The following is a 27,711-nucleotide window of genomic DNA, read 5'->3' on the forward strand; positions in this document are numbered from 1 at the left end:
AATTTACTCGTGTCCAAATCAACAGCAGTAAATTAGAAAAAAGTCACTGTAAACAAAGATTATGTCCATTTATATAGTAAAAACTGACTTAATGGATACAAATCATACATGCGAACACACCTGCATATCACATCCTTCTCTGAAGTACATATGTATGTATGCACATATGTGCACATACATACATGTGCCTGTGTTATGTATACACACCACCAAAACGCAGGGAAATCAATTTTTTTTTTTTATTCCAACACTGGTTCTTAAAAATACTTAAGACTAATCTCAGTCTCCCTTCAAAAGTGGTTTATAAAATTTAAACTTCATTATGTACTGTATCTAAAATTTGGTGGTAAGATGAAGAATTGTATTGAAGGAATACTTTTTATCAATTCCACACTAAATTTTAAGAAAGGTGGACAGGAATAGAAAGGAGGGAAAAAATTTGTCACTTCAGCTTATTGTCCAGGTCCTAATACATCCATGGAGAGAAGTCTTGAAAATAACTTAGCTGTTTACAGAAACAGAAGAGTATTTGCCTTTTTTTTTCCCTGAAGCAGAAAAATGGGTTTCTAGGTTGACATTGTCAAATTTTATACTGCAGAATTTTACGAAGCAACAGATTTTATAGGAACAATGTACTGAGTGTTGTCATCACTAGCTTTAATGTAACATACGTTCTAAATACTATCAAAAACTTGTAGCAGCAAGAGATTTCCAAAGAAAGGCAGTGTCCACCACGGGATTTTTTATTTATTTCTAAATATTTATTCTAAATATTTATTTATTTCTAAAAGTTATTTTACATATGGTTCTAAGAGGGCAAGAACACGTGTTTCTGCATGTATCAAATACTTTAAGAATTCAGGTTTAGCTCCTTCCTAGATTAGATTCAATTGTCATTTTTGGAGCCTTCTGGTTTATGAGCTGTAGGATTAGAAACAGTACTTCCCTTTAATATCTCTAAAAGAAAAAGGGATATTCCAGAAGCCTATTTTCCTTTCCTTTTTGTTTAACATAACCTCTGGCATCAAAGATTCCCACTAGAATTCTTGTCATCCCTGTGTTGTCCTGGAAAGACTAAACCTCAACAAGAAGTCATTCACCAATAAAAAACCCCATCGTTTACACTATCTGAGACTAAGACTAAGTTATCAGTAAGATTTAAACTGAGTAAGGCACCAGTGAGTTTTGGAAACAGTTTGTTTTTCCTGCTTAGATTTTTACTGCAATCACTAACCAGCTGCACAGACAGGAAGGAGTTTTCTTTTCTTTGTGTGTATACAAGGAATCTTCTGTTTCAAATGTGCTTTAATGAAAAGAAAGTGAGCCTTCAGAGTCCTAGCAGGAGGCCTGAATTTCTATGAAGAAAAATAAATTTACTGTTGGAAGATTAAGCTCACTATTTTTCAATGCCAACACAACCTACTACAGGATTTCAGGAAGAAGTTTCACCCCACAACAGTTATCCCAGAAGTAGTACTAGGGTTCTTGTCACTTACCATTGAAGTGTTTTCTTTTGATCCTGAGAAGGGTTGGTGATTTTCTTTCACAGCAGGGACTTCACCAGCTTACCCAGGTTTGGGTTTTGATAGGGTGCTAGAAGATGGGCAACCTAGCCTTGCCCTGTGGCTCTCTCTCCAAGCTGGATATTCTAGGTCTAGAAGTTGACTGGGAGCAGAAAAGACAACACATTCCCCTTCAATAAACAGGTGAAGCGGGGCCTGGTACTTGCACATTTGTGTGTTAGATAGAGCCTTCTTATGGAATGATTTTTTTTCCCCTTAATTGGCATGCATTCCCTGAAGGTTTTAAGAACGAAAGAGAGCCTTACACATATTTCAGACTCAGGCAGAGAACTTTCTTTAGTCTATACCTAAAATCTTTGCACCTCAACCATGACGACACTTCCGGATGCCTTCAGGTGGCACTTCTCCTTTACTTCTATTGGCAAACATGTCATCAAGTAAAATCAATTCAGCATTTTACCTCTCAGAACAAACAACTCCACCTCCATTTAGAAGAAAACTATTTTTATAGATTGGTGGGATATGGATACAAGCAATTACTGGAATTATTTGTCTTTCTGAAACACTTTTCCTCTAATGAACAGCTCAAGAGGCCAAAACTGAGAGAAGCTCAGTTACCAGAGGTAGACAACCCTCCCCTTAGGCAGAGTGTCTCAAATCCTGGTCTTGCCGTTTTTACATTGCTTTCAATATATAGTCAAGCAGCTACCTCAATCACAGAAAATGAAGTTTTTAACTACATTTCAACAACATTCTTAGCAGTTGTCAAGAAAAAAAAGTAGTATTTTACCAAAGAACAGTGGATTATTCCCCCATAAAAATGGCAAAGCAATATTCCATTTGCTTTATCAGGCAAAATCCCACCTAAATCATCATGATCCAGCTCCATGCAAAAGTCAGATGCAAAGCCAATGGCCTATTGCTCCAAGCAAAGAAACACCACAAAATTAAAAAGTATTTATTTAGGATCTAGGTTGTAGCTCTCCAAGTACTGTCCCAAAAGGTTAAACTCCTGGGTTTTGTTTCAGAAGGAGATTGCTTAAAATACTCGGACCGGACCGTAAAACATTACACACTAAAGAAAGAATGCAGGGAAGTGGCAAGACAAGTGGCAAGTTTCACAGAATTCCCCATTCATATCACTCCGTTACAGCCAGGAAAAAGGACTTCGGTCTCTGTGCTCCTGGTCTCCTGTGTGCCGTGTTAGAGGCTGTTGGCAACTGTAAGGTGCTTTTCCCCATGACACACACATAACCCCATTCTGACAATTAGCTTTACTCATATCAGTCTGCCACATAAAATCTATTTTCAGACAGTAAGGACGCCTGCTCGGTATACACCAGTGTTCAACAGTAGACAGACACCACACATCTTTTTCTTGGTTGGTCTTTCATCCAAATACTAAATTGACCAAATGAATAGGCAAGTTCAGATGCCAGAGTCCACACAATTTTGGGTAAGTATCTTTCACTTCTAAATGAAGATGCAGGAAGGAGTTACTGAAACAAGAATCGAGACTTACTGATCCAGAGCACATTACTTTAAGAGGCAGATTAAAATTCAAGATAAGCTGTATAAACTCACTTGTATTTAAAAAAAAAGGAATACAGAAGGAGCCCATCACAGAAAAATCCGCACACTGTGTTCATTAACTACATTAAAATACAGAGTATTTACAAAGAAATCAGTTAGCCAGAATCAGCTACGCATACAAGTTACAAATCCCCCCACAAAACACAAAATCCAAACAGCCAATCAGTATCATGTCAAGTGCAGTGCAGCTATTACCAAGTAGATCTGTATCAAGAAGCCCTTTCAAAAAAGTATAGTTTTTGTTAGGTTGGTGAGGAGACTGTTTCTGTAGCCATTGCTTAGTATTTCACTATTAAGGGGAAAAGGTGGATTGTTAAACAGCATATGCCAAGATAATAAGACACTAATTAGTGATAAAGCTTAGCTGATATTCACCAACCTGCTTTTTTCCACTCATTGAAGTAACACTGAATAGCTAAAGATCAATTCAACTATCACTGTAAATGGCACACAGCATTTAAAACACTTTCCCCAGAACTGATCTTCACTGAATCAGGGGAAAATACATGTCTTTAACAATACTTAAATCACTTACTATGTATGATCGATCACTTATTTCCTTCAAGCACACTATACATACACCACCGACATTCACTTATGCCAAATTTAGCAACTCTGGGTTTTTCTTCCAGTTCTTGCATGTTTTGAAGTACAAAGCCCAGTATTCTGATATTCTGATTATATAAACATCCCAGCCAGATTTTGTTTGTGACAACATTTCCTTGCTACTCCTTCACTCAATTTCTCTTCATTTCTGTATATAAAGGTATCACCAGATTAGAAAGACATTTCAGTAAAAACCAGCTTTTTCTATGTCTTGAGTACACACACCTACAGGAATGCAGGAATACAGGTATGCGCAAGAATTGGTCAGCTGGCAGGTACATCTAACTTTGGACAGCCACTAATGCAGTATTTGTAATGATCATGAGAGAACACACTTCACACACCTTTTTTTGTTGGCTTTTTTCTTTCACAAGATTATATAAAGTGCATCATAAAGTGAATCCATTTTTATTTGTTCTGCCTCCTATACGTGTTAACATTGGCTAACTGAAGTGCTTGTATTAAGACAGTAGTAATGAAACATGTATTTCCTCTTACATAGTTTATTCTAATGGATGATCATCACACTAATATCATCTAGCCAATATCATAGAATGGTCCAGGCTGGAAGGGACCTCCAAAGGTCATCTAGTCCGACCTCCCCGCAGTCAGCACTAAAATTAAGACAGTAGTAATGAAACATATGTATTTCCTCTTACATAGTTCATTCTAATGGATGAACATCACACTAATATCATCTAGCCAGTATCATAGAATGGTCCAGGCCGGAAGGGACCTCCAAAGGTCATCTAGTCCGACCCCCCCGCAGTCAGCAGGGACACCCCTAACTAGACCAGGTTGCCCAGGGTCTCATCAAGCCTCACCTTGAATATCTCCAGGGATGGGGCCTCAACCACCTCCCTGGGCAACCTGTTCCAGTGTTCCACCACCCTCACAGTAAAGAGGTTTCTCCTAATCTCCAATCTAAATCTGCTGCCCTCCAGCATAAAGCCATTGCCCCTCAAAAGCAAAGAAAAAAGCACAGAACTGAATTCAAATACAGGTAATACTATGATGATACTTTGAACTAAATTAAGTACTCTAAGAGCCTTTCATTACTTAGAAGCATCAGGAGAAAAGCCTGTGGTAAGCACAGAGCTCCCAAAATTTGGGGTATGGAAAAAAGTGGATTGAGCTCCAGCCAAGATAACCAAGAGCATGGCAGTTCATAAAGCATATTACAACAAAGGTAAAGCAACAGAAAGGGTTTTCTTTGCTGTCCATTGTGGAAGACGTGAGGCATAGGATATGCAATTCTTCGGCTACTCTTACAACTCAAAGGCTTTTCTGCATTTCCAGAAGCTACCTTATAATCACTGTTGGAGAACTAGTATCCTGTAAGGAAAAAAAGTCTTTATAGAGAACAGCCCAAGTTAGAACCTTGTTTTCCCTTTCACAGAGGCAGAGAGGCCAAAGACACAGATTCTTATGGGCCACCTTAAAACTACTAATAAAAAATTGTTTAGTATAATAGAACCAATAAGGCTCAAAGTCCTGTAACCCAGAACTATACCAGTAAAAATGAGTCATGTGTGAGCACAAATGAATATTCTTAAGTCCATCTCTTCAGCTACTAAATACAAAGACAATCAGATAAATTTACTCGTGTCCAAATCAACAGCAGTAAATTAGAAAAAAGTCACTGTAAACAAAGATTATGTCCATTTATATAGTAAAAACTGACTTAATGGATACAAATCATACATGCGAACACACCTGCATATCACATCCTTCTCTGAAGTACATATGTATGTATGCACATATGTGCACATACATACATGTGCCTGTGTTATGTATACACACCACCAAAACGCAGGGAAATCAATTTTTTTTTTTAATGAGTACACAGCAGGAATACTCCCACACTTTTAAAGCATGCTTTCTTAAGCCTTAACTTACCTCATCAACTAGTGTCACAAAGTGCAAATTTTACATTTTGATTGTGTGATGCCATTCTTCTCGCCTCTCTAAACTCAGAACCAATGATGCACTCAGTTTAAAAACAAAAATGTTGCTGCAAAGCAAACTAGACAAATTAGATACTTACTTATCAAAGCTATCACTGTATTTTATGAAGCTCTCCAATTTTTCCTTGGCATATTCTACCACATCTGAATGAAGCTCTATTCCATGATTTATCCCAAAAGGTCCTGTAAATAAAAACAGCATGATGGTGGGTTTTTTTGAGTATTTTTTCCCCATCTTTTCCCTTTAAGCCCAGCACAGCTGCATAGAACAGCATTATACCTCATCTTTGAAAGTGCTAACATCCCTTAAACCACAGAAGTCTCCTAGCACCACTAGACAAAGTTATTTTTTGCATCTGCATTAACAATGCTTAAGAGGAAGGTAAAAGGCCAAAGGATCAATGAAAGAACAGGGAGAGAACTGTGGCAAAACAATTTGACAGAATGAATTTTTCCTCAAACATACAGAAAAAAATGAATCTGACTACACTTAAGTCAGTCTGAGCAACTTCTTTTTCCACATAGTATGTAGCTGGAATACAACAATTTAAAATTGTAATTTATACTGTATTTTGTTATTTAAATTTTGAAAAGCTTTATTTTGGTAAAATTTTCAGCTTTTGAAAATTCGGAGATTGGGTATTATACCCCTTTAGCCACACCTGCTCTTCTGTTTGACAGGTTTCCAAATCAGAAGTCTGGTCCTGATTCACTTATACAATTAATTTCCATTTAGCACACTGAAATTTACATTATGTTCACTCATCACAATCCCATCACAATCACAACATTCCTTTCCTGTAATCAAATCCAAGTATAACTCCAAGTCAATTTGCATGCCAAGTTAATGCTATTTTTCAGGAACAAGAAGAAATCCGGAGACAGTATTATGAGGATTATCCACATCAGGAAGGAATCTGAATCAGATAGTCACATTTGCTGTGGGGATTCTATATTTAACATGCACTCATAGCCCAGGGACTTTAGTCATTGGAGCATAGAACTGGAAAAGGGAGAGGAAAGGGGAAGAAAAGAAAGTAAACATCAATAAGATCAGACAAAACTTACATTTATATCCTCTACTGCATTCTAAATCTTTCCTAAATGTTTAGCTCAAAGATGTTACTCCAATGAAACAGAATTCAATTTGTCTTTTCTAGGACACCCATTAACAAAATAGACCTAGGGTTATATTGAGAAATGCTTCAATTTTACTGCAAGAAAAAAAAACAGTGTATGCCACTAAGCAATTAGTAACTGCAATCCCTAGCATAGTTCAGAACATTTTCTACAAGGTGAAATAAAACCAATCCAACAGGTTGCCATATGGAGCGCTTGCAAGACCTCTTTGAGGTAGGCAGATCATTCAAGGGATGTTCTTAGAACTTGTGACAACATGTACCTCCTGTTGACACTCCTGTAAATTTAGCTTGTTATCTATCACTTTAAGAAAAGCATTAGCATAGGCAATCCCTTCCTAGCTGTTGAATTATTTAACATTCCCCTGCACAGTAATACACTATGATGTTTCTTACCAGTGTAGTTACAGTTCTACAGCTAGCAGCAGCATCCAAGGTATGTTTTCTTTAATTAAAAATTAATCACCATTCCTTTAACCTCAATTTCAATTAAAAATGCATCGACATCATCTGTCCCAACGTTTACATGTACATTCAATATTCAATTTTGAAAAGCAAAGAACTTAAAAAAAAACCTGTAGATGTCAGATGCTCCAACAGCTTGAGATTAAATCTATGAATGCAAGACACCACCACATCATGATACCCCACAGTATTGACAATTTGAACAGAAATATGAGAAACATTCTGTTTCATCAGGAAAAGTAATAGCTGTATGTTTCAGCAAAGAGTCAGCTATTCTAAAAACGTGAAACCAACTTCTCTGCTACTTTCCAAAGTCAACTGGCCTCTTTCAGCATAATGAGTTAGCGATTCCATCAGCTAGTCTGAACTATGTTTACATTTTAATGGTATCAATAATAGTTAATTTAATCTCTATGGAGTGATGGGTTTTTTCGGTTTTTAGAGTGTTGTTATACTTAGAACTGTTTAACAATTTCAAATTATTTGCTAATTTAATCTAGCCATTTTAATACTGCCAACACGGCAAAAATATTAATCGCTTCACTGTCAAATTGAAAGGTACCCAACTACTGTCAAAAGACACATGGTTCTCTGTTACTAATTGTGCTGCGTGCACTGTAATCGGTTTAAAAAACATAAAATTTTAAAAATATATATGGTTTATTTGTTTGAAAATTACTTCTATTCATTTTTCTCTGTTAAAACAAAAAACTATTCCCTGGTTTAAAACAAACACTAAAATAAATGATTATATGTAACTAGCAATTTTATCCAAGAGAGCGGAGTAAGAAAATAAAGGCACACAAATTATATTTATACCTTCCATGTCTCAGCCTTGCACTCAAACCAGATTACAACGCTAAGAAGGGGACTGAGTACAGCACTACAGAAACATGGAAAGTCAGTTTCTCTAAGTAGCCGAGCAGTCTCTGCTCCAGAAACATCAGCACCCGAGCTGGTTCTGTGGGAACATCTGCAGTGTAACCCTGCTCCTCAGGGGCTGTCAGCCAATCTCACCCTCTGCAGAAGACAAGCCTTTTCCCGTTTAATTTCTTCAACTCCACACGTAATATTCTGAAGGACAGGAATTCTGCTTGATAAGGAGAGGTCAAACCCAGGAGCATTCAACAGCCAACCAGCAGCCACTCAGAACAGGTTAGACAGCACAGATACAAGTGCAATATACATAAGCCACAATTTCTTTTTTAAACATCATAATTAAGAAATAATAATGAAATAACAAAGCTTTTCGCAAGACAGAAATAAATCGATACCATTACTCACAACCCTCAGCACACATCTTAGAGAAAAATGCAGAAGTATCTACTAATTGTTTAAATATTGAAATAGAACTCTGAATTTAAAATATGACAGTCTAATTAAAAATATCTAGTCTCAAACAGAAACACTCTTGAAAAGGACAAAGCAACATCCCATTACTTTTTTTAACCTGTGAATGAACATAATTCTTGTTTCCACAGAAGCACAGTATACTCTCTTGAATTTACTGGTATTAACAGGAAAAGACACTGCCAGAGATGCCAACAAATTACATTGTTATGTACTAATAGGAATAATTTCTGCTTTTAAATCAGTAAAAATGGACAACAGAAAGTAACTAAACTAATTGAAAATTAGCAAACCAACTCTTCACACTTCAGTTTTGTATATAAATATATGTAAAAATCTATATCCGAGCTGTCAGCAACCACGGAAATATGAAAACTCCATGTAAAACAGTCAACATAATCACATCTATGAAAACTACATACTAAAATAAATGAAGTTATTTTATGTAATGAAATTAATGTTTAAAAATTATTTGTTGGTACACATGCTCTAAATATTGGGGAAGGAGGGAGAATTAAAGCACTACTCTAAGGTAGGTTTTTTAATCGAGAAAGCAGTATTTCATTCCATCTTTTTCCCCTTATAAGAAACTTATTTGAAACAGAAGAAAAAGTGTTAACTGTTAAAGGAATTTTTAAAACCTACAGTACCTGCAGTGCTTAAACAGTCTTATCAGTCTACATCCCCAAACTTTCTCACTCAAGGCGATTACATGAATGTATTTCAAAAGAACTGTTTGCAGGCTGATAGAGATTTATTTTACAAGTAAGTTTCTTCAAGAGTCACTAGCCTTTACAGTTTAGATTTTTCTTTCCATAAACTAAAGACCAAAACAGTAACCTAGAGTAGGGGCATAAAGACGGTGCAATTGCAGACTAAAATTTTGGTCCTCAAAAATTGCTCCTCTATGCCTTTACCTTTTAAGCAACAAAGGACTGTTTCCTTTCAAGTGAGAATTTCAGGCTTACAGAAAGGCAGGCAGGAACAACTACCTCTTTCAAAACATTCCATAAAATTGCACTGAACACCAGTGTCAGTGAACATCTTGCAGGTAACATACAATATTTTAACATCTCAAACACCCAGTCTTAAGCATAGTACTGTAATTTTTAAAGAAGTAAAAGTAAAGTTTTATAGGGCTTGTATAATCTTCTAAAAATATGCAGAAACACTATATTAAAATAAAAATGTTCAAGTTACCTAATATTAATCCCACCATTGTACTCAAGTATCCGGTTCCACTACCCAGATTTAGAAAAGATAATCCGGGCTGAAGCTTCAGTGCTTCCATGACTTCAGAATAAATGCAAGGTGCTGACAAGTGTATATTTCCATGCTTCCAGGCCAAGTCTTTATAAGCATTGTCCCTGTATCCTTCCAGATAATAATCACCACGATCAATTGCTCTGAAGGCTTGCTCCACACTCTCAGTGCGAATGTACTGAGCTTCTTTCAAGTTATCAATTAAGTCATCGTTGTCTTCTCCAGCACTCACAGCTCCTCCCATGATGAATTTCTACGATAATTCAATTAGTTTGCAAAATACATTAGGAGGAGAGTTTTCACACAAGTGTAAGCACGTAATGGATTCTCAGTTCTTCTTTCAGAAGCACATCACAAACAAATCCTGGAAAATAGATAAGTTTACATAACTTGAGTTTCAAAATAGAAACATATCAACAACTATTAGAGGGTGATGAAATATTGTTAACTATTGGACCACTTCACAAAGCATAACTATTAAAAGTCAGGACAGCAAGTATTTAATCTAAATCCTGCCCTTCGTATTTTAACTCAATCCAATGGTTTTCAGCTTAGCTTTAGTATGTCAACAGGGGCTATGTACATTATGTACATACATACAGCCTAAGATTTTACACAGACACCAAAAATGCTACAGAGCTAAGAACCTATCACCCATATTACATGTATTTCGGGGACCACAACTGTCTTTGGAGTTGTCTTTAGCAGACAGGGCATACCTTAATATGCACAAAACCCTAAATAAGTGAGAACTATGATTAAACTCTGAGACTTGTCTGGCCTTCTATTTTCTCCTTGCTTTAAAAAAAAAAGTTTGTAGAGCATCCAACACCAATGTTGTACAATTCTTACCCATTCCCTGTCTAGATCGCTATCACAAAACAGTCTTCCAAAGGAAACTTCATTTTTATTTGCAATTCTGACTGACAGAAGTGTCTCCTTATCCTTGCCTTGCATTAATTTACATAAAACACCAAGTCACTAATAAAGCTGAATAACCATACATATAGTACTAGTGCCAAGATATACAGCTAGGTTTAAAGTTTCAAGCACACAAGCTAAACTTACCAGATCTTACAGTCACAAAGCTTCTCCTTAACTACAGACATACTCAAGAGGTGGGGAGAGCAAGGGCAGGCTGCTAAAACCCTGGTAAAATCATGGGGGAAAACGATACCTGTTCACCACCCAGTTGTGTGCATTTGTCTGAAGCAAAACAAATTCTCACTGACATCCTGGAGTGGGAAGAGGTAAGAAGTCACCAGGCACAATTATCAATCAGCAGGAAAATCTCCACTGGAAGTAGAAAAACCGCACTTCTTAACATCCTACTGTTCCACATCAGAGTAGGTAGGTCTGCATGGCTTTGAACATACAGGAATATCTGTTTCTATTTGTGAAAAAACTAAGGGACAATTTAGACAGAAATGTGGAACTTGAGGGAGGATTCATTTTAAGCAAAAAATAATTTGTAAAAATATTTCAGCACTGCTTGCTTGTCTGCACTTGCATCAAATCTGAAAGTTCAATGAACTACTGAATCAAATTATAGTGTCAATCATTTAAGTTGTTAACTGACTAGAACAACAGTTTTTGCCATCCCTTAACCCTAAAAAGGCCATGAGATATGTTCGGAAATAATTTTTACTAAAAAGTAAGTGTAAGAACTGCATTTCTTGTAGACTAATGCAGCTGCTACATTTGAGAAGCAGAAACAGTGCTTCCAGCCTTACCTGCAGAGTGCATTCACTACCTCGCACCAGCAGATGGAGAACTTCAACTATCTCCTCACAACTGAGCAGGCAAATACACAAACCCCTCAGATGGGAAAAGGCAATCCCTACCATCTAAAGCTCTATAGTTTCTAATAAAAGTCTTTACTAGTTTCACATAAAATTTCTTTCCTGCAAATAACATTTGCTAACTTGAATATAATCACTGTGCTAAAACAGAATTAATTTATTCAGTTATTTTGTAGTTTTATACTCCTGCTATTATCTGACAGCTGAAGTTACTGTAGTATTACAAGATTTTCTACTGATGACAACCACCCAGTCAAAAACCAGATCTTTTGAAGAAAAGTGACCTCTTGTGCTGCAGAGAAATATTTTGTGATATTTTACTTTCCTCCAATGCTTTTAAGCTTTTACCTTATGAAAGTAAAATTACCTGCTTCTAACAGAGACAATAGATGTGTGAAGTCAGTTGCATTTCCTACTATTCTAAACTCACAAAAGAAACCACCCCACAAGCTATTTTAGCCCAGCTGCAGAAAAAGGACACGTTACTCAAAGCTTCCTTGTTACAGCTGACCCAGGACTAAGATAAAAACAGCAAAGCATATTATGATAAATCTTCCTATGTAACTGCAAAGTTCACAGAGAGCACCCTGTGAAGCTTACCAATACCTAAATTGAAAGGCATGCAGTTCACAAAGAGCACTAACAGCTTCCTGATGCCTATCACAGTAAGGGGTACAGGAATTTCAGAAGGAGAAGGGTGCATAACATCATCAAAATGCAGTGGTTGCCTTTAGCCTTAAGAGTCTTTGGAATACAGAAACCAACAGAAACTTTACCTTAGGACTTAAAATTTCCATTTAGTCTTGAATAAAAAAAAAATTCATTCACTGATTAAAACTATAATTAAAAAACTTCATTTCTCAGTTGACACTATCAGTGACTTTACTTTTACAAGTTGGAACACTGTATCTTGAAGGTTTTTCTCATATTCATGATAAAAATGAGATGTCAACATACTCTCCAATTTCTGTAAAAATCCACACAACTGCACCACAACATCCACACAATTGTACCTGACCTGTTTCTGACCTAACTCATAACTAATGTTACTGGTATTCCTGTACCTGTAATAATTTCTGATTACCTTTTTTAATAGTCACATTGATTTAACAAATGTTCTTTGGCTATGTGAATGTAAGAGTGATGACAATTTGAGGGCATTTTAATTCTTCAGCATTTTCTAAGCTATGTAAAACTTATCTCAAGAGTTAGTAACCAGACAAAGTTTGCCAAGATTTTTCTGCCAGCTCTCAAAAAGACAAGTTTTGCACATTTCAGAATTTTTATAAATACATTTGCACTTAATTTCTCTGATGCCTAAGGACTTGCACACTCTTAAATACAGATTAAATACCATGCCAGAAAGTTTCTGACAAACAATACCTCATCTTTGATAAATCCATACAATGTCAAATATCTTACAAATTTAGTAGCTTTTAATATCAACACATCCTGACTTTAGATAGATTAGTCCTTAAAAATATTTGAGCAAACTAACTTGACTTTTGTTTCAAAGGATGAAAAATAGAAATCAAAATACAATAAATGTAATCAGCCATATTTCAAGTCTCCCATTTAGAACTATTTTCACTAAGATATCAGCTTGGGGCACATCACACCACAGTGAATCGATATTGTGATACATTAATTTAAACTCATAGGTGGCATACAAAATTGTTTAGTGAACCTTCCCTTACCCAGGAGGAGAGAAGGGGGAAGAGACAACAACAAAACACTGAGCTACTATGTCTATATTAACGAGGAGTCAGCTGTTAAGTCTCCCCAAAAAGGAGTATTCTGTGACTGGCAATAAGAGGGAATAAGCCACAAATGCACACAAGGGCCTGAAACACTTCAGTCCATTTAACAGTTTCAGTTTACTCATAGCAGAATCTGCAACACCACTCTGATCAATAGACATTTAAAGTTTCCCAGGCCACCAACGAAGTGTTAGATAATTCTGTTCAGACTCAATTGGTGCCACTCCTGCAGCCATAATGAACTCAAGATCATGTTTTGCCTGTTCTTGTCCCATCCAGCAACTCCTACAACAAAAGGACTCCATTTTAAGCTTGGCTTCCCCTTTCCTCACAAGTAAGGTAACAGTGCCTCACAATAGGAAATTCAAACTGTGGAGCTGAGTGTAAGATTTCAGCAGGGCCTTTTGAATAAACAGAATGATTGATTACTATCTGAAAGGAAAAGAGAAATCGTACCATTGGCTTCATCAGGAAAGGGCTGGAGAAAACCAAGATATTAACTGTGTGCTAGAGGTAACTGTGGTAGGCAACTAAAGCAAAATCAGAATAAACTGTGGGACATAAAGGTATTTCACAATGAAATCTCTACATTTTTTAAACTTTTGTACACATGCCTTGCTGCTAAACTACTATTAAAGGCAATAAAAAGTCTAAGTGCTTTGGAAAAGTAGGCGCTACTTGAACTGCCTTCCACAGCTATTTGCTTTGCCACTCCACGTAGTTTAGAAAGGAAAACTCTTGTTTTCAGGATATATTAACATATTGCTTGGTGCATCAAGGAAACCCTATTGGAAACACTGCAAGTTTCTGGAAGCCTAGACTCATCTCACTCAAAAACACTGGCTCCTAACCCACTGTTCAGTGGATTGTTTCAAGTAGCTTTTCAAGTTAAACAGACACAAGTACAAAAACAAGTACAGTCAGCCCTCCAATGTAATGCACTCCACAAAGCATACTTCAAGGTTCTTTGTAATATAGCAATGGAACAAGGAACAGACCACAGGATTAAAGTTAAGCCAAACGAATGTAAACAGCTACAACTACTGACTTAACCTGAATTGCATTAACCTACTTGGGCAGAAAATGTTTGTCAAGTCTGATGTAAGCTTAAGCCCTGATCCTCCTGGCTAGGCCTTCAACAGCCCATTATACAAGATTCCAGGTGTGTGCTTGCTCTCACTCTCCCTCCACCCCCAGCCACCAAAACACACCAGAGAGCATACATGGTACTGCATTTCTCTCAGAAGATGCACACAATCTTCCAGCACTCCACAAATACATCAGCAGTGACCAGCACAGCACATAAGCACAGATTTCATGATCAAATGACCTTGACCTTGGCAGTTACACACAGGTGTAACTTTTAGACCAACCTTGCTAAATGTCTGCTGAATCCTTTGACATTGTTTAAAAAAAAATAAAGAAAAAAAGACAGTTTACAGGATCTTAAACTGAAAAATAAACGAAAAAAACCATAGAATTTTGTAGCTTGTCCACCCAGAAAAAAAAAAACACACCACATTTTTTTTCCTTCTTTGGACTGGGTTTCCTTTCTCAGTCTATGTTTTCTTCTGGAACAGGATTTGTTTTCTCATCTGAAATTCTATCTACCTTCCTCACACAATGCCAAGGACTGAATGCTGAAAGGACCATTTCCTATTTACCAGTTCTATATGCCAGACCTGTTTTCAGGTATGCTGATAAAGGCTTTAAAACTCATTACCTTTTATTACAAAGCAGAGCAAAGAATCTTATGTATTTCCTGGATGGAACTCATAACACACAGCTTAACACCACATCTGACTCAGTCCTCCTTACTGCTTATAATCTGGGCAACCAAAAAAATGTTTTCAAAGCTAAGCCTCTCAGACTTCAGAAGCAGTTTCTTCTTCAAACGAAGTCTCCCACCTGTGACACCACATAAACATGTTCTGAAAGCCTACTTCAAAACAAAGAAATAAGAGCTCACCATTTCCACCTAAGATAGCCAGTGATGTAGTTTGCAACACTGGGGTGAAACCTCAAATACAGGGTAGTTTCTGAAATTTCAACATGTAGATCTGTACCCAGTAAGTACTAAAGCAGCCCTACACCAAAGGACAAGTTCTCAGCTGTGCTCTCTATCTATTTAGGGCTGTCCTTATGATTCTCTAATAGTTGTTGCTGTGGTCACTACAGACCCAGCTTCAGTGTTCACATCCTAGAATGGCCTCTGGGCCACAGCTGTGGTGTTACCCCAGAGAGCAGATCAGACCACACAGCTGCTTGCTCACTCCCCCAGTTGGGATGACAGAGAGAATCACAAGAGTGAGAAAACTTGTGGGTTGAGATAAAGACAGTTTAACGGGTAAAGCGCAAGCCATACATGCAAGCAAAGCAAAACAAGGAATTTATTCACTGCTTCCCATCAGCAGGCATCTCCAGGAAAGCAGGGCTCCATCATGTGTAATGGTTATTTGGGAAGACAAATGCCATAACTCCTAACTTCCCACCTCCTTCTTTCTTCTTCCCTCCACTTCATAGACCGAGTATGACATCTGACAGTATGGAATATCCCTTTAGTCAGTTGGGGGCAGCTGTCCTGGCTGCGTTGTCTCCTAACTTTTTGTGCACTCCCAGTCTACTCAGTGGTGGGGCAGCATGAGGAGCAGAAAAGGCCTTGAGAGCTTACAACCAACCAAAACCACCAGCGTGCTATCAACACCATTTCTCATCCCAAATTCAAAACACAGCATTAGGCCAGCCATTAGCAAGAAAGTTAGCTCCATCCCAGCTGAAACCATGATAGCCACCAACCTTTATTAATTATATACTGCAAAAACTCCCTGCTGAAAGACAGGAAAGCTGTCTCACTGCCCTAGTTCACTGACCCATTAATCACTAGTAAAGAGTGTCTGTTGGTAATCTGCACAAGATTATTCTTCCCCCAACTTCCAACCTCAAATACATGAAATCTTTGTGATCTGTGTACCTGCAAACATTTTGAATCTAGTCATTCATGTTACAAAAAGCTTTAAATTGGAACTAAGCAGAGAAACATTCCCCTCTGTTAAAAGGATTTGCTAGTACCCAATCTCACAGTAAGTTTTAATTTAACCAGTATCTGCCACAAAAAACACAAGAAACGCTCTTATTTTCAAAATGAAAAAGCCTCCATGGATGAGAGGCTGATGAGATGGTAAACAGCGCTGGAATACTCTGATTAGCCCATCTTTACAAAAGTCTCATGAGATTTTAAGCATCTGACATTATTACCTGTGCAGAAGAGTTCAGTCTATCAGGCATAGTTTGTCCATTACTGACAGTTTTAATAACTAGTTGCTGCTCAGACCCTAGAACCAGCTCCTCCTCACTCTGAAGCAGATGAACAGAAATGCTGGTAAGAAAATAGCCTCTTAAGTGCTCTGAAAATGATTTTCCAAAGCAGCAAGAGTGCTGTTAGCTAGTATCATCAGAATAACCAGAGAACTAAAATCTATTATGCATCCATCCAGTGATACTGTCTACAAGAATTTAGAAATTTATTTTTTTAAAAAGTTTCAATAACTTCAGAGACCAGTGTAAACTGCTAACAGAAGTCTGAACACCTGATTGACAATGACAAGAATGGATGTCTATGACTGTATGACGCAGCTTGAGTGGTAGAACTAGGCAGTTCCTGGCTATAGTACTGGATCAGAGCAGCACGGTATCCTTTTTTAAGAGTACACGCTGTTAAGATGTCCACAAAACTATAGTTGTCAGTCTGTTGCTTACCATTAGAGGTCAACTATATGCAAACGGGTGATTACATCTCAAGAGGCTGTATGTATACCTTTATCCCCATTCTGTTTACCCTACAGAATTCCATCAACTGTAGATTTCAAAACAATTAATATCACTTCTCTACCCACATCAGTCCAAAATGTTTGGCAATGCTTGTTTCTAAGACACTGAATAAAACTGTCTCATGTCCTGAGAGCCTAAGATAGCTTAGTGACCCGACAAAGTTCCACTAAAAGATCTCATAAGTAAAGGATGTCAGCTAAACCCAATGTCCAACATATAGAAGATTCTCTATCCTTCCTCTGACAAGAAAGAAGTGGATGAACATGGCAGTTCTCTTATAGCACACTTTTCAAAAGGTCTCAGGTCCTGAGCTGTGTGCCTACAGCTCTGCCTACTCCCAGGCTACAACTATTTTAAGTCTACCCAGCAGGGCCCAAAGGACTCACAGAAACAGGAGGTAACAGTGGCTTGTTCACTGGCAAGACTAAAATATCAGACTTCCTAAGACAGATATGTATGAATCAGTGATGCTTAATACATACAGATGTCTGATACTCAGCGAGTCTGTCTCGTGCACCTGTTTTTCAGAAGAGAAACTGCTGTCTATGCACATATTTCACTGGAATTAGTGAGCTACAGAGTGACCAGGCTGCAAAATTCAATGCCACAATACACAGCTTTGTACAAGGGTATTTAACAGAGAATACTCATTTCAAGCAAGTTTATATAAGCCATAACAGTCAAATGTTAAGGATGAGAAGAGCTGTAGAAAGATGTTAAAAAAAAAGGCCAACCAAAAAAACCAAACCACAAGCAAACAAATAAACAACCACTTTTGGAGTATCTAATTCTGTTTAGTCTGAAAAGGCAAAAGTCACACAAAGGACACAGACATTTCTGTGAATTTTAACATTATCCTCATCATAAGCCAACTAAGACACCTTGACATAAAGCACAAGCTTAACACTCAACGTTTTGAAAACAAAACCAGTTTCTCTTCATGAAAGGAAATTCTTGATAGTTTAGTTTGTGGTGACCGGAAGTCAGTATCACCTTCAGACAGCAACCAATAATGGGGGGGGGGGGAATAATGAAACACAGAGCAGCTTTAGTACAATAACTGAAAAATATTTCCCTAACCTTTTTCTACAAATGTAGTTCCTGCAGGTATAGCTCTTAAGCAGATCAAGCCACAGTTCTAATAATTTGGAACAGGCAAAGTGTGTCCCATGACAAAATATTCACTGTTTCAGCCAGTGCTAAAGTTCAAAAACTTATTGCACATAAACATTTCAAGTTATTTAAATAACTCACTTCCAGCAGCAACGGAACAACATACGCCTGTTGCCTTTAGCAAAAGAAAATAGAAATGAGGTCAAGTGTAAAAATAGTAGATGGTTACATTCCTAACACTTGAAACCTCATCTTAGAGCTATGCATTTACTGCAGTCTGTACAAAAAAAAACAAGGCCTAAATACAAAACAAAAATATCAAACTTGCTCAGGCTCCCAGTGCACAAAAACCTTTGAGTTTTCTGATTTTTACATATATATCTAAAATCATCAAAACAGCAGGCAATAATCACAGCATAGATGACTTTTAATACTACATTATCAAAATGTTTACTTCTATTATGTGCCCCCTTCTTATGAGACGCTAAATAATTTAAAAAAAAATCAAGTCCTGATCCTGTTTACTAGATTCTTAAAATAGTCCAGTGCAAAACAACAGTATGTTTCGAGAAGTTACTTTATTACTTAGACTCATAATCCTCAAGAGGGAAAAGCAAGTAAGACCTACTCCTGTTTCCTGCTTCTCTTCCTGAGAACCACGATGCAAAATTCTTTCACTGATGCTATCTTCCAGAAGCATCACACTGGATTCACCATTTTTTTCAAATGTAACTTGTTTAGTAAAACACATGCACACTAACAGCTACTTTTACTTGTCAAAGAAAGTGATGAGTATCTACTTGCACCTTTCTCCTTTTTAATCCCAAATGCTGCACATCTATGGACCTTAAAGGCCCATAATCCACCTCATTCTCTAGACACACCATAAATAGCATACCCTAAAATGATGTGATCTTATCCATAAATCCCTATTTCTTAAAATGTCCAATGCCTACTGTATATAAAACAGAGATTAACTATCCTTTCATGGTTCTTGCCAAATGAAAGTGATGATTTATCAAAACTTTCAAGATGTACAGATCAAATATGAACGAAATTGATTTAAAAATAATTTCTACCAAAGAAGTCTTGAAACAAATGCAAGTCATCCCGAAAAAAAAAATCAACTCCTTGTTTTACAATTTAAGAGGCTAGAGCACTAGCACTGGTACCACAGCCCATTCCAAAAAGTTTCATGCAATCATTCTAGCATTTTCCCTGATCTGTGGCTATTAAAATACCCTATTTTGAAGTAACATTTCAAAGTATTGCTTTTGTAACAGCATCACTTTAACTCACGCTTCTGCGGCTAGCCAGTAACTTCTACCACAAATTTTCAACTGGGTTTGCAAATGATTAAACAGATCATTTGCCAGTACATATCAAAGTTAACCCTGTCAGTTTGTGTGATCAAAAAGCTATTCTGCACACAAAGCAGCAGAGAGGCACACTTGGTGGGTAGGGGAACCCATCTAAATATCCTGACTCAGCTGCTCCCTGGGCTATCACAGGAGAAACATCAGCTTTCCCCATATCCCCACCACCACTAGGCCTCTCCAGGGTACTCTTCAGACTGAGAGGTGTGACTGCTTACAGGGCTACCAGATTTGTCAAGGGATGCAAGGGAAAAGCACTTGGCAATTGCACTGTCCTGTTATGAGATGTTTAGGGGAGGAACCAAAGGTGGGGAAAGGAAGGGATCTAAGTGGCTTGGGGACAAACAAGCACAGGAAAAAAAGAGGGCAATGGTGACAAGAGGGACAGGCTTCCTGTGAACAGGTTGCAGGTCAGTATGCGTGTCTAGTTGTGCTCTCCTCTGAATCACTGCAGTCTGTCACATCTGCTCAATCTCCTTTTGGAACTGTTTTCCTGGGGCTCTATTGAGTGTGCATGTGTGTCTATGTGACAAGGTGAGTCAGACCACAGGTCAGAGGGGCCCGTGGGTCTGTGGTGCCAGCAAAAGAAGAGGTGAGCTTTTGCAGGTCAGGATGTGACCACAGGGAGTACCAAGCTGGACTAGCCAGCGAACCAGCAGTGCAGCCTGGGAATCAGGCACGGGGCAGACTATCCAACCGAGGCAAATGAAGGAACTGGCTGCTGGAGGAAAAGTGGGGTCCAAGTGAGTTGCTGGAGAATCTGTGGTGGTTGGCGGGTGAGGGAGGTGGCTGAGCAAAACTGCCTGTGTGCAAGAGGCAATGGGGGATAAACAGACCCAAGAGCCAATTCCAGGGTACAACAACTGTCTAAACCCAGTGACTGGAAGGATCCATACCGTATACATGCATGTATTTGCCACCAGCAAACATGCAGCTTGACCATCCAGAAACAGCAACAGGGTAAGGCCTCTGGCACCTTTTTTGCTTGCATTTGTGCTGTGTTTTCTGTGTTGATGTGGTGGCCAACCACGTACTTACATACATACATGCTGAATACACATGTTTGTGTGCTACTGAGAATACATGCTTAGCCTCACTATTGGCTGGACCTGGGGCCACATGTGCCTACATTAAGAACCAGAAATACTTGAACTGAATCCCTTATAGACCTTCCTTAAAAGCCAAAACCAAAATACATAAGCACATTTTTAAATTGAAAATGTTTCTGTACTATTGTTTGTCTCCGGGTATGAATCAAATACTATTGCAAATACAGTTCCAAAGTTAAGATTTACTGACAGCACAAACAACAGCAGATATGGCCTGGAGGGGATTTGGAGCGCTCAGGAAAGCTTCAGTTACTAGTTCAAGATATTCATAAAAATATTTCACGAAGAAATAGAAGCTGAGAACCTGTTATCGTTGGTTACGTAGCAGCTGTGCACGTGCACAGCCTAAGTATACCCTCATCCCCATAATGTGACTCCATCAGGTTTTTTTCAGTCATCCAAAGCATGTGGTTTTCACCTGAGAGAAGTGCAGTTTACAGATACAACACAAGAGGCTGCTACAGTCCCATAACCTGCCTTAGTTACATCACAAATACTCCAATTTATCCTTAGCATCCCAGAATGGAGAAGTCAAATCCTACACTGACTTTTTTTGACAACTGAATTACTCAGAAAACATCACAAAATCTCATGAAACTCAGCAGTAATGAGTCTTAGTCATAATGAATGCATAATTAACTAAAGTAAATAAGCAGAGACTAAGGCCTATGGGATTTATAATGTTGCAACTGTCAGCTCAGCAGAAGTTATACAGAAACTCAACTTCTGTGTCCTTCCATTTTCACTGACTTGACTGCAATAATGCTGAATTTAGAGTTTCTTGAAGGAAAACACAGTAAAGCTTAAGAAACTGGACAGCAGGTGACCAGACTGAATAGAAACAAAACCACAGTTCATTTTTAAAAGGGTAAAGGGGAGAGTTTTGCAAATAAACAGCAGTCACATGCCCCAGCAGAAGAGCCAGCAAAACCCCACCTGCCAGAATCTAACAAAAACAACAAGAGTAAACAAGTTTATGAGTCTCAGGCAAAGATTTTCAGCTGAAATCAAATCTTTTAATGGCAAAATAACATCCTAGTAGAAATACTCACAACATTCCTGATTACTTGAAGTTATTAGTACTGCAGGAATATTAACCTTTTGCTTTCTTTCCTAAAATTAAGCATCTCCTTTAGTAAACTTATGAGTTCACTCAGCAATGCTAACTTGCATACATTTTAACTATACCTATCAAGCAAAAACAATCACGTTGAAAATATGATTACCAGGATAGTGGCTCCAACTCTCTTCTTTTTTTAACTTCAACATACGGACCACTACATAGTAAAGTAGTCCTGACTGGCTTGAGGAATATTACTTGACTGCTTCTTTCAAATATACGTCAAGAACACCACATGGTGATTCCTGAATATCCACTGAAAACATCTGCTACAGAAATAACACACATAAATTCTCAGAATAGTAACCACTTCTTATTTTCCCCCAACCACATGATCCTAATTCCTCTTTTGATGTTAAAACAACCATTTGTACGAATCAAGCCTTTAATTTGGGACAGGAACACCACAGGCATATCTATTGCTGGATGTGATTCACTAGCTGATTATTACCATAAAGAATTCCAATGGCTTTATTACTTCTCTTATGGAAGCTATATATTGATGCCAGCATCTTTTTTTTGAGAAGTGAGCTGTCATTTAAAAAAAATATGAATTATTAAGACATGTAATCTCTGAGATGTTCTCTTTGAAATTTAGTTCCCTTTCACTCCTGAAGACAACAGGAACTGATAGCAAATGCTATTTCTTTTGCTTGAAGGATAACACCAATACACGTACTCTGATTAGTCACATTCAGGAGTACAAGGTACAAGCATTTTGTGTATACTATATTACTGCATATTGCCTTTCACTACCTCTTAAACTACTATTGTATAAGAACTCAAATTTGACTAACTCCTACCACTAAATCTAGAAAAATAAATCGTAGACTTAAGCTGGAAAAAAAGAAAACTTCCCAATGACAGTTAAATGCCTCCTGGTGGAACGTTATCCAGCATCACAAAGTTGTTTTCAATCTTTTCAAGATTGTTTAATTCTTAATTTGCCATTTGAAATATGCACCTATCATTTAAGACTTCAACAAGCCAATTGTTAAAAAAAGGAAGAAATAATCGTGATTACTGACAGGTTTAATAAGCATTATTTATTTAGAAATCATGCAAAGGGAAGTTTTTATAATAATAACTGCAAGCCTTTGATACTTGCTATGTGATTCAGGTGCTTAAACACAGACCTCTAGTGTAATTTTAGGTGCTTACACTAACTAGAGGCTACTTGGCCCATGATATGGCAACAATTAGCATTAAGTAACACAACAGAAAACTCTTCTGCCCACATCCTGTTCTTGCTTCCCCACAAATAAGCAAGATGAGCTGCTGTTGTGTTTTAAGACTCCTAGACAGAACACAAACTGCATAAAGCTGAGGGATGTGTCCCTTCAAAGGAACTCAACAGTTGGAACTGAAAAAGCAACCAGATAAAAGTTAAGCATCGTCAGCCAAAAGACTCCTAAGAGAAAAGAGACCAAAAGAATAAACCTGGAGACCTTCTGACTTGTAACCAGAACTCAATGTGCAGACTGTCATCACCACTTTCTTAAAACTCTCCGAGATAGTGTTCACGGTCACTACACTGCCACACAACTGGTTGGCTGTGGGTGTGTTCTTTGTGTGCACGTACAAACCCACACAATCTCTGCGAAAGCAGGCATGTTACCAACCAAGACAAAGACTGCCCCTTCTCTAACTACCCAGCTCCTCTTAGACTTATCCTGTCTGCCATCTTTTTTTTTTTTTTTTTTAAAAGGCTGTAAATCCAAGTTCAGCATTTGTTTTGCAACTCTATAAGCAAGTAATACTTTGAAATCTGGAGTGAAATGCAATACTTGAGAGAAATTGTAAACCTCGATATTTTACATCACCTTAACATTTGCAGTATCTTAAATTTCCAACTCCATGCAACTCAGAGCTCGAAGTTCTGCACTTGTAATAAACTAGATCTTTACATCCTTTCTTTGCTAAACACTGTACAAAACAAAGCCCTAACTCTAAAATTAGCCTTCACTAAATGCATCTTCTAAGCAGTGGGCTCCAAGTCTTTTTCTGCTGCAAGACAGCTCTCTAACCAGATAAGTTTACTCCTGTCCCATGGTCACCTCCCCACTCTAGAACTCTCCCATGTGAAAACACAACAGAATCTGTAGCCTGAGAGTTACCATGGCGACTCCTGATGTCACCTCTGAACTATTTTAGGGCTGTGGAGTTCGGGGTTTTGTCCTTTTTTTTTTTTAAACTGGTCTATCTAGCCCTATCAAGACCAGGCAGGTGGGTTGGGACTCAATCGTTAAGGTCCCTTCCAACACTAACCATTCTATAAGGACTTCTAAACTAGTATTTTCTCCTCACAATGAAGGCCAACTTACATTTTTGTGTTTCAACATAAATGACTGATAAAGTTCTTTGAGAAGTAAGTCACATACTAATTGCAGTCATAACACAGAACTGATGGACACCACAGTTGCTCTCTAAATACAACTGCCAATACTTCTTGCTTTCAGAAGTAAGTTTCTTAGGACTAACTGCCATTTTCAAAGCCATTTTAACTGTCAGTTTACTTTTACTTCAAAGGTTTCCAATAAGCTTCTGATCAGAAGTGCATTTAACGTGAATCCACACAGAAACATGCATGAGGATTTCAAGCTCCTCGGGTTTAGTTAACATCACTGTCAACTTTGCAGTAGCCACACTAACTCTGAAACATGAAGTCGGCATGATGTAGCAGGACAAAAAGGACAGAGAACTAACGCTACGGTTGTGAATGGCAGCCAACTAATCTTTCAGTCCTGCAAACAATTATATTCAGCATCCTAAGCTACTACAAATTCTATCCGTTCTTCAAGGCCAGAAGTCCAGCCAAATTTCCTTAAACAACATAGCAGCAGCAGCAACTGCTTTAAGAACTTGCATTAAGCAAACCTGAAGGCTCTCATTAACATCCAAGTAAGTCCCAAAGCAACTGGAGCACAGCAGTTATTTCCTGATGTTTTAATGTAATTATGCCCGTAATACTTTAATATAAACTACTTCACTTTACTCCCTAGAACTACATGAAAGAAAGAAGTGGAACAGTGTCATCACACTTCCGCAAAGCAGATACATCAAAAGAATTTTTCACCCAAAAAATCCACACTTGTTGGTTGGAGAAGATGAAGCACAACCTCTCACCCTACCAGAAGATTCCTAGAACGCCCTTAGGCCAGTCACATACCTGGCTATTCATTTGCAAAACAAGTTGGGCATACATTTTCCCCACTTTTGCTTTGAGAAACTTACATTCTAAGCAGGTAAAATAAATGAGATAATATTCAATTATGTTTGCATTCAACAGTGCCAAGTGCTGTAGAGTTCAAGGCACTTTTCTTACACAGAGAACTAATTAATGATCAGCTACAGAGCATCACTTTCAGTTCAGCAGAATAAAACTGCAGATCTGTGATATTCCTGCTGAAAATGGGAACAAAGCAGGAAATGAACGGGTACATGTAAAGACACCTCTCATCCAGAAACAATGACTGTACTCTGAGGTGTTTCTCACCATGCACTGAAGACTGGGATGAATATTCCCATACTGCTTAGCTATTTCCGAATTGCTTTTACTGTATTTGTTTTGGTGAACTCACAAAACTCCTGGCATAAACCATTCTGGAACACCGCATGGAAATATTAGCTTGGCTATGTTGAGCTTTGGCAGCATCTTTGGGAAAAAAAGCCCTGTATTACTAACCATGTCTTGCAGTAGGAACTTCAAATTTGATCTTTGTGTTACTTTTTTTTTTTTCTTTCAAGTTTGCCTAAAAACTGTCACAGAAAATATGCTCTTTAGAGATGGCCACCTGCACTAGTATCATACCTAAGCCTACCTTTAGCTTCAGAATACTTGCTTATCATCTTGAAGCAACTGTACTTCTAGTTCACAGAAACACAGCTAAGTTACTGCTCTGGTACGGTCCAGCACAGGCACAGAAAACAACAATACGTGTCTGGCAGTCAGGTTCTATTCTTAGTCTCCTATTATGCAGAAGCCTCTTCAAAAGGAGCTGCGGCAGCTTGGGGCATTCACTGACAGGCAAACAGAAGACTAAGCAATAAAAATCACCGATCTGCCAAAATCAGGACTATAAAAATGGCAAGACTTCATAAATTTATGAACAGAGTACTGCAAAATTGAAACTGGCTGGTCAAATATCTACAGGAAGTCATGACACAAAGCCTGAGACCAGATGAAAAAAACCCAGAGAGAAAGCCAATTAGGAGGCAGGAAGATTTTTTTTACAAGAATTCTGGAGTGAACATAGGAGATGAGAAGGAACCTAATCCTACACAGATCCAGTAATAACATTTGGCCATACAGGGCTGTCCAGTATTACATACTTCTGTTTCTGTGATTTCATGATTTCATGACATTCTCCTCACTGCAGACCTCCCAACAACATCCAATTGTTCTTCCTTGCATTTCTGAGGGACACTGACTGTTGTAAAGAACATCTGGCTAAGTGTCCAACTCCAAAGCCCTCATTGTGGCTCTCTGACCTCACTCATGTACTTCTTACATTCCTATCATTATATTATATACATTCACCCAAAGTCACTTAAAATACCAACAGATCTTTCACACATTTGTCCACCTACACATCCAAAATATTTTTCAAACTTTCCCAATAAATCAGGCAGGAGTTCTGCAGAAAACAGTTCCATTTACCCAAGCCTGATTCCTTCCAGAGATGGTCTGCCCAGTGCCCAGAGTAAGGTAAGGATCCTGTGGGGGGTGAAAAAAAAAAAAATGTATCACACATATTATGATTCATAAGAAAAAGTAATGAATTATGATACAAAAGCATTCTCACAATACCCTCTCACCATTTACTAACTTTAACAGATTTTTTGCATGTTCCATCTTAGAAGCATTCTCTGTAATACAGAGGGCACAAGGTCAAGAGGGATTGGGTATCCTCATTAATTCACTGAGGTACTGACTAGCCTTACCTGTGTCTACTTTCCATTTGTCTCAAAGTTTACTGCTCATTATCAAAAGAAAGCTTACTTCCTCCCTAAAGCCTGCGGTTCAACTGTGCTTGACTTTTACTTAACAGGGGTAGAAAATAACCACTAGGAAAACAGTAGCTACTGGGTAAGTACTGCAAGGACACAAGCATTCTCCACACTGCAGCAGTTCAGTACTTCCATCTCTTCTCTCATGCAGACCCTGAAGATGTTTTCCTTCGTCTTCCACCACGAAAAAACAACACACACACACACACACCCCTTCCCACCGCAGAAGGCTTATTCCACCACCCCCCCCACCTTTTGCTGTCAAAGACGACAGAGCTGTACAAAGCAGGCCCAGGCTGCTGACTGCGTATCAAATAAAATGCCAAGATTCCTTCCCCCTCCGCCCTCCCTTCCCCTTCCTCCAACTTCACCGAGAGCCGCTGACAACTGCCGAGGCAGCAAGGTTTGGGGGGGAGGAGGAGGGCGACGAGAGAGGGAAGGGAAGACCTGCACATGCACAGAAGGCGGCGGCCCGAGAGGAATCACATTAACCGCAGACCGCAGCTCAGCTACAGGCGGACGTGACCCCGGGGCCGCCTCCCCCGAACAGATAACAACAAAAGAAAACAGCCAGGGGAGGAGGTGGCTGCCCCGGAGCGAGTTCCTGCTCCTCCCCTCACGCCGCTCCCAGCCAAAACACAGACCTCAATGTAAACACAGAGAAATGTGCGCGGATGGCGGAGCTGG

At 38.4% G+C, this 27,711-nt stretch overlaps 1 protein-coding gene across 5 annotated transcripts in view; it reads right to left on the bottom strand.

Moving 5' to 3' along the window:
• The window catches only part of PCMTD1 (protein-L-isoaspartate (D-aspartate) O-methyltransferase domain containing 1), a 45,897-nt gene that overhangs the window by 17,107 nt on the left and 1,079 nt on the right, over nt 1–27,711 (bottom strand). The window contains exons 2-4 of one of the 5 annotated variants that reach the window (XM_014936959.1): nt 26,675–26,731; nt 9,844–10,270; nt 5,770–5,872 (exon numbers count right to left, since the gene is read on the bottom strand). In XM_014936959.1, coding sequence (XP_014792445.1) covers nt 5,770–5,872; nt 9,844–10,150 — 410 coding nt within the window. In that variant the 5' untranslated portion in view covers nt 10,151–10,270; nt 26,675–26,731. Of the gene's footprint in view, nt 1–5,769; nt 5,873–6,487; nt 6,693–9,843; nt 10,271–11,083; nt 11,108–26,604; nt 26,629–26,674; nt 26,732–27,711 lie in introns of those variants that run through there. The other 4 variants (XM_014936962.1, XM_014936961.1, XM_014936963.1 and 1 more) reach the window with 4 other exon arrangements.

Source organism: Calidris pugnax, unplaced genomic scaffold (assembly GCF_001431845.1).
Source record: "Calidris pugnax isolate Ruff unplaced genomic scaffold, ASM143184v1 scaffold51, whole genome shotgun sequence".
In the NCBI taxonomy this organism is placed as follows: Eukaryota; Metazoa; Chordata; class Aves; order Charadriiformes; family Scolopacidae; genus Calidris; species Calidris pugnax.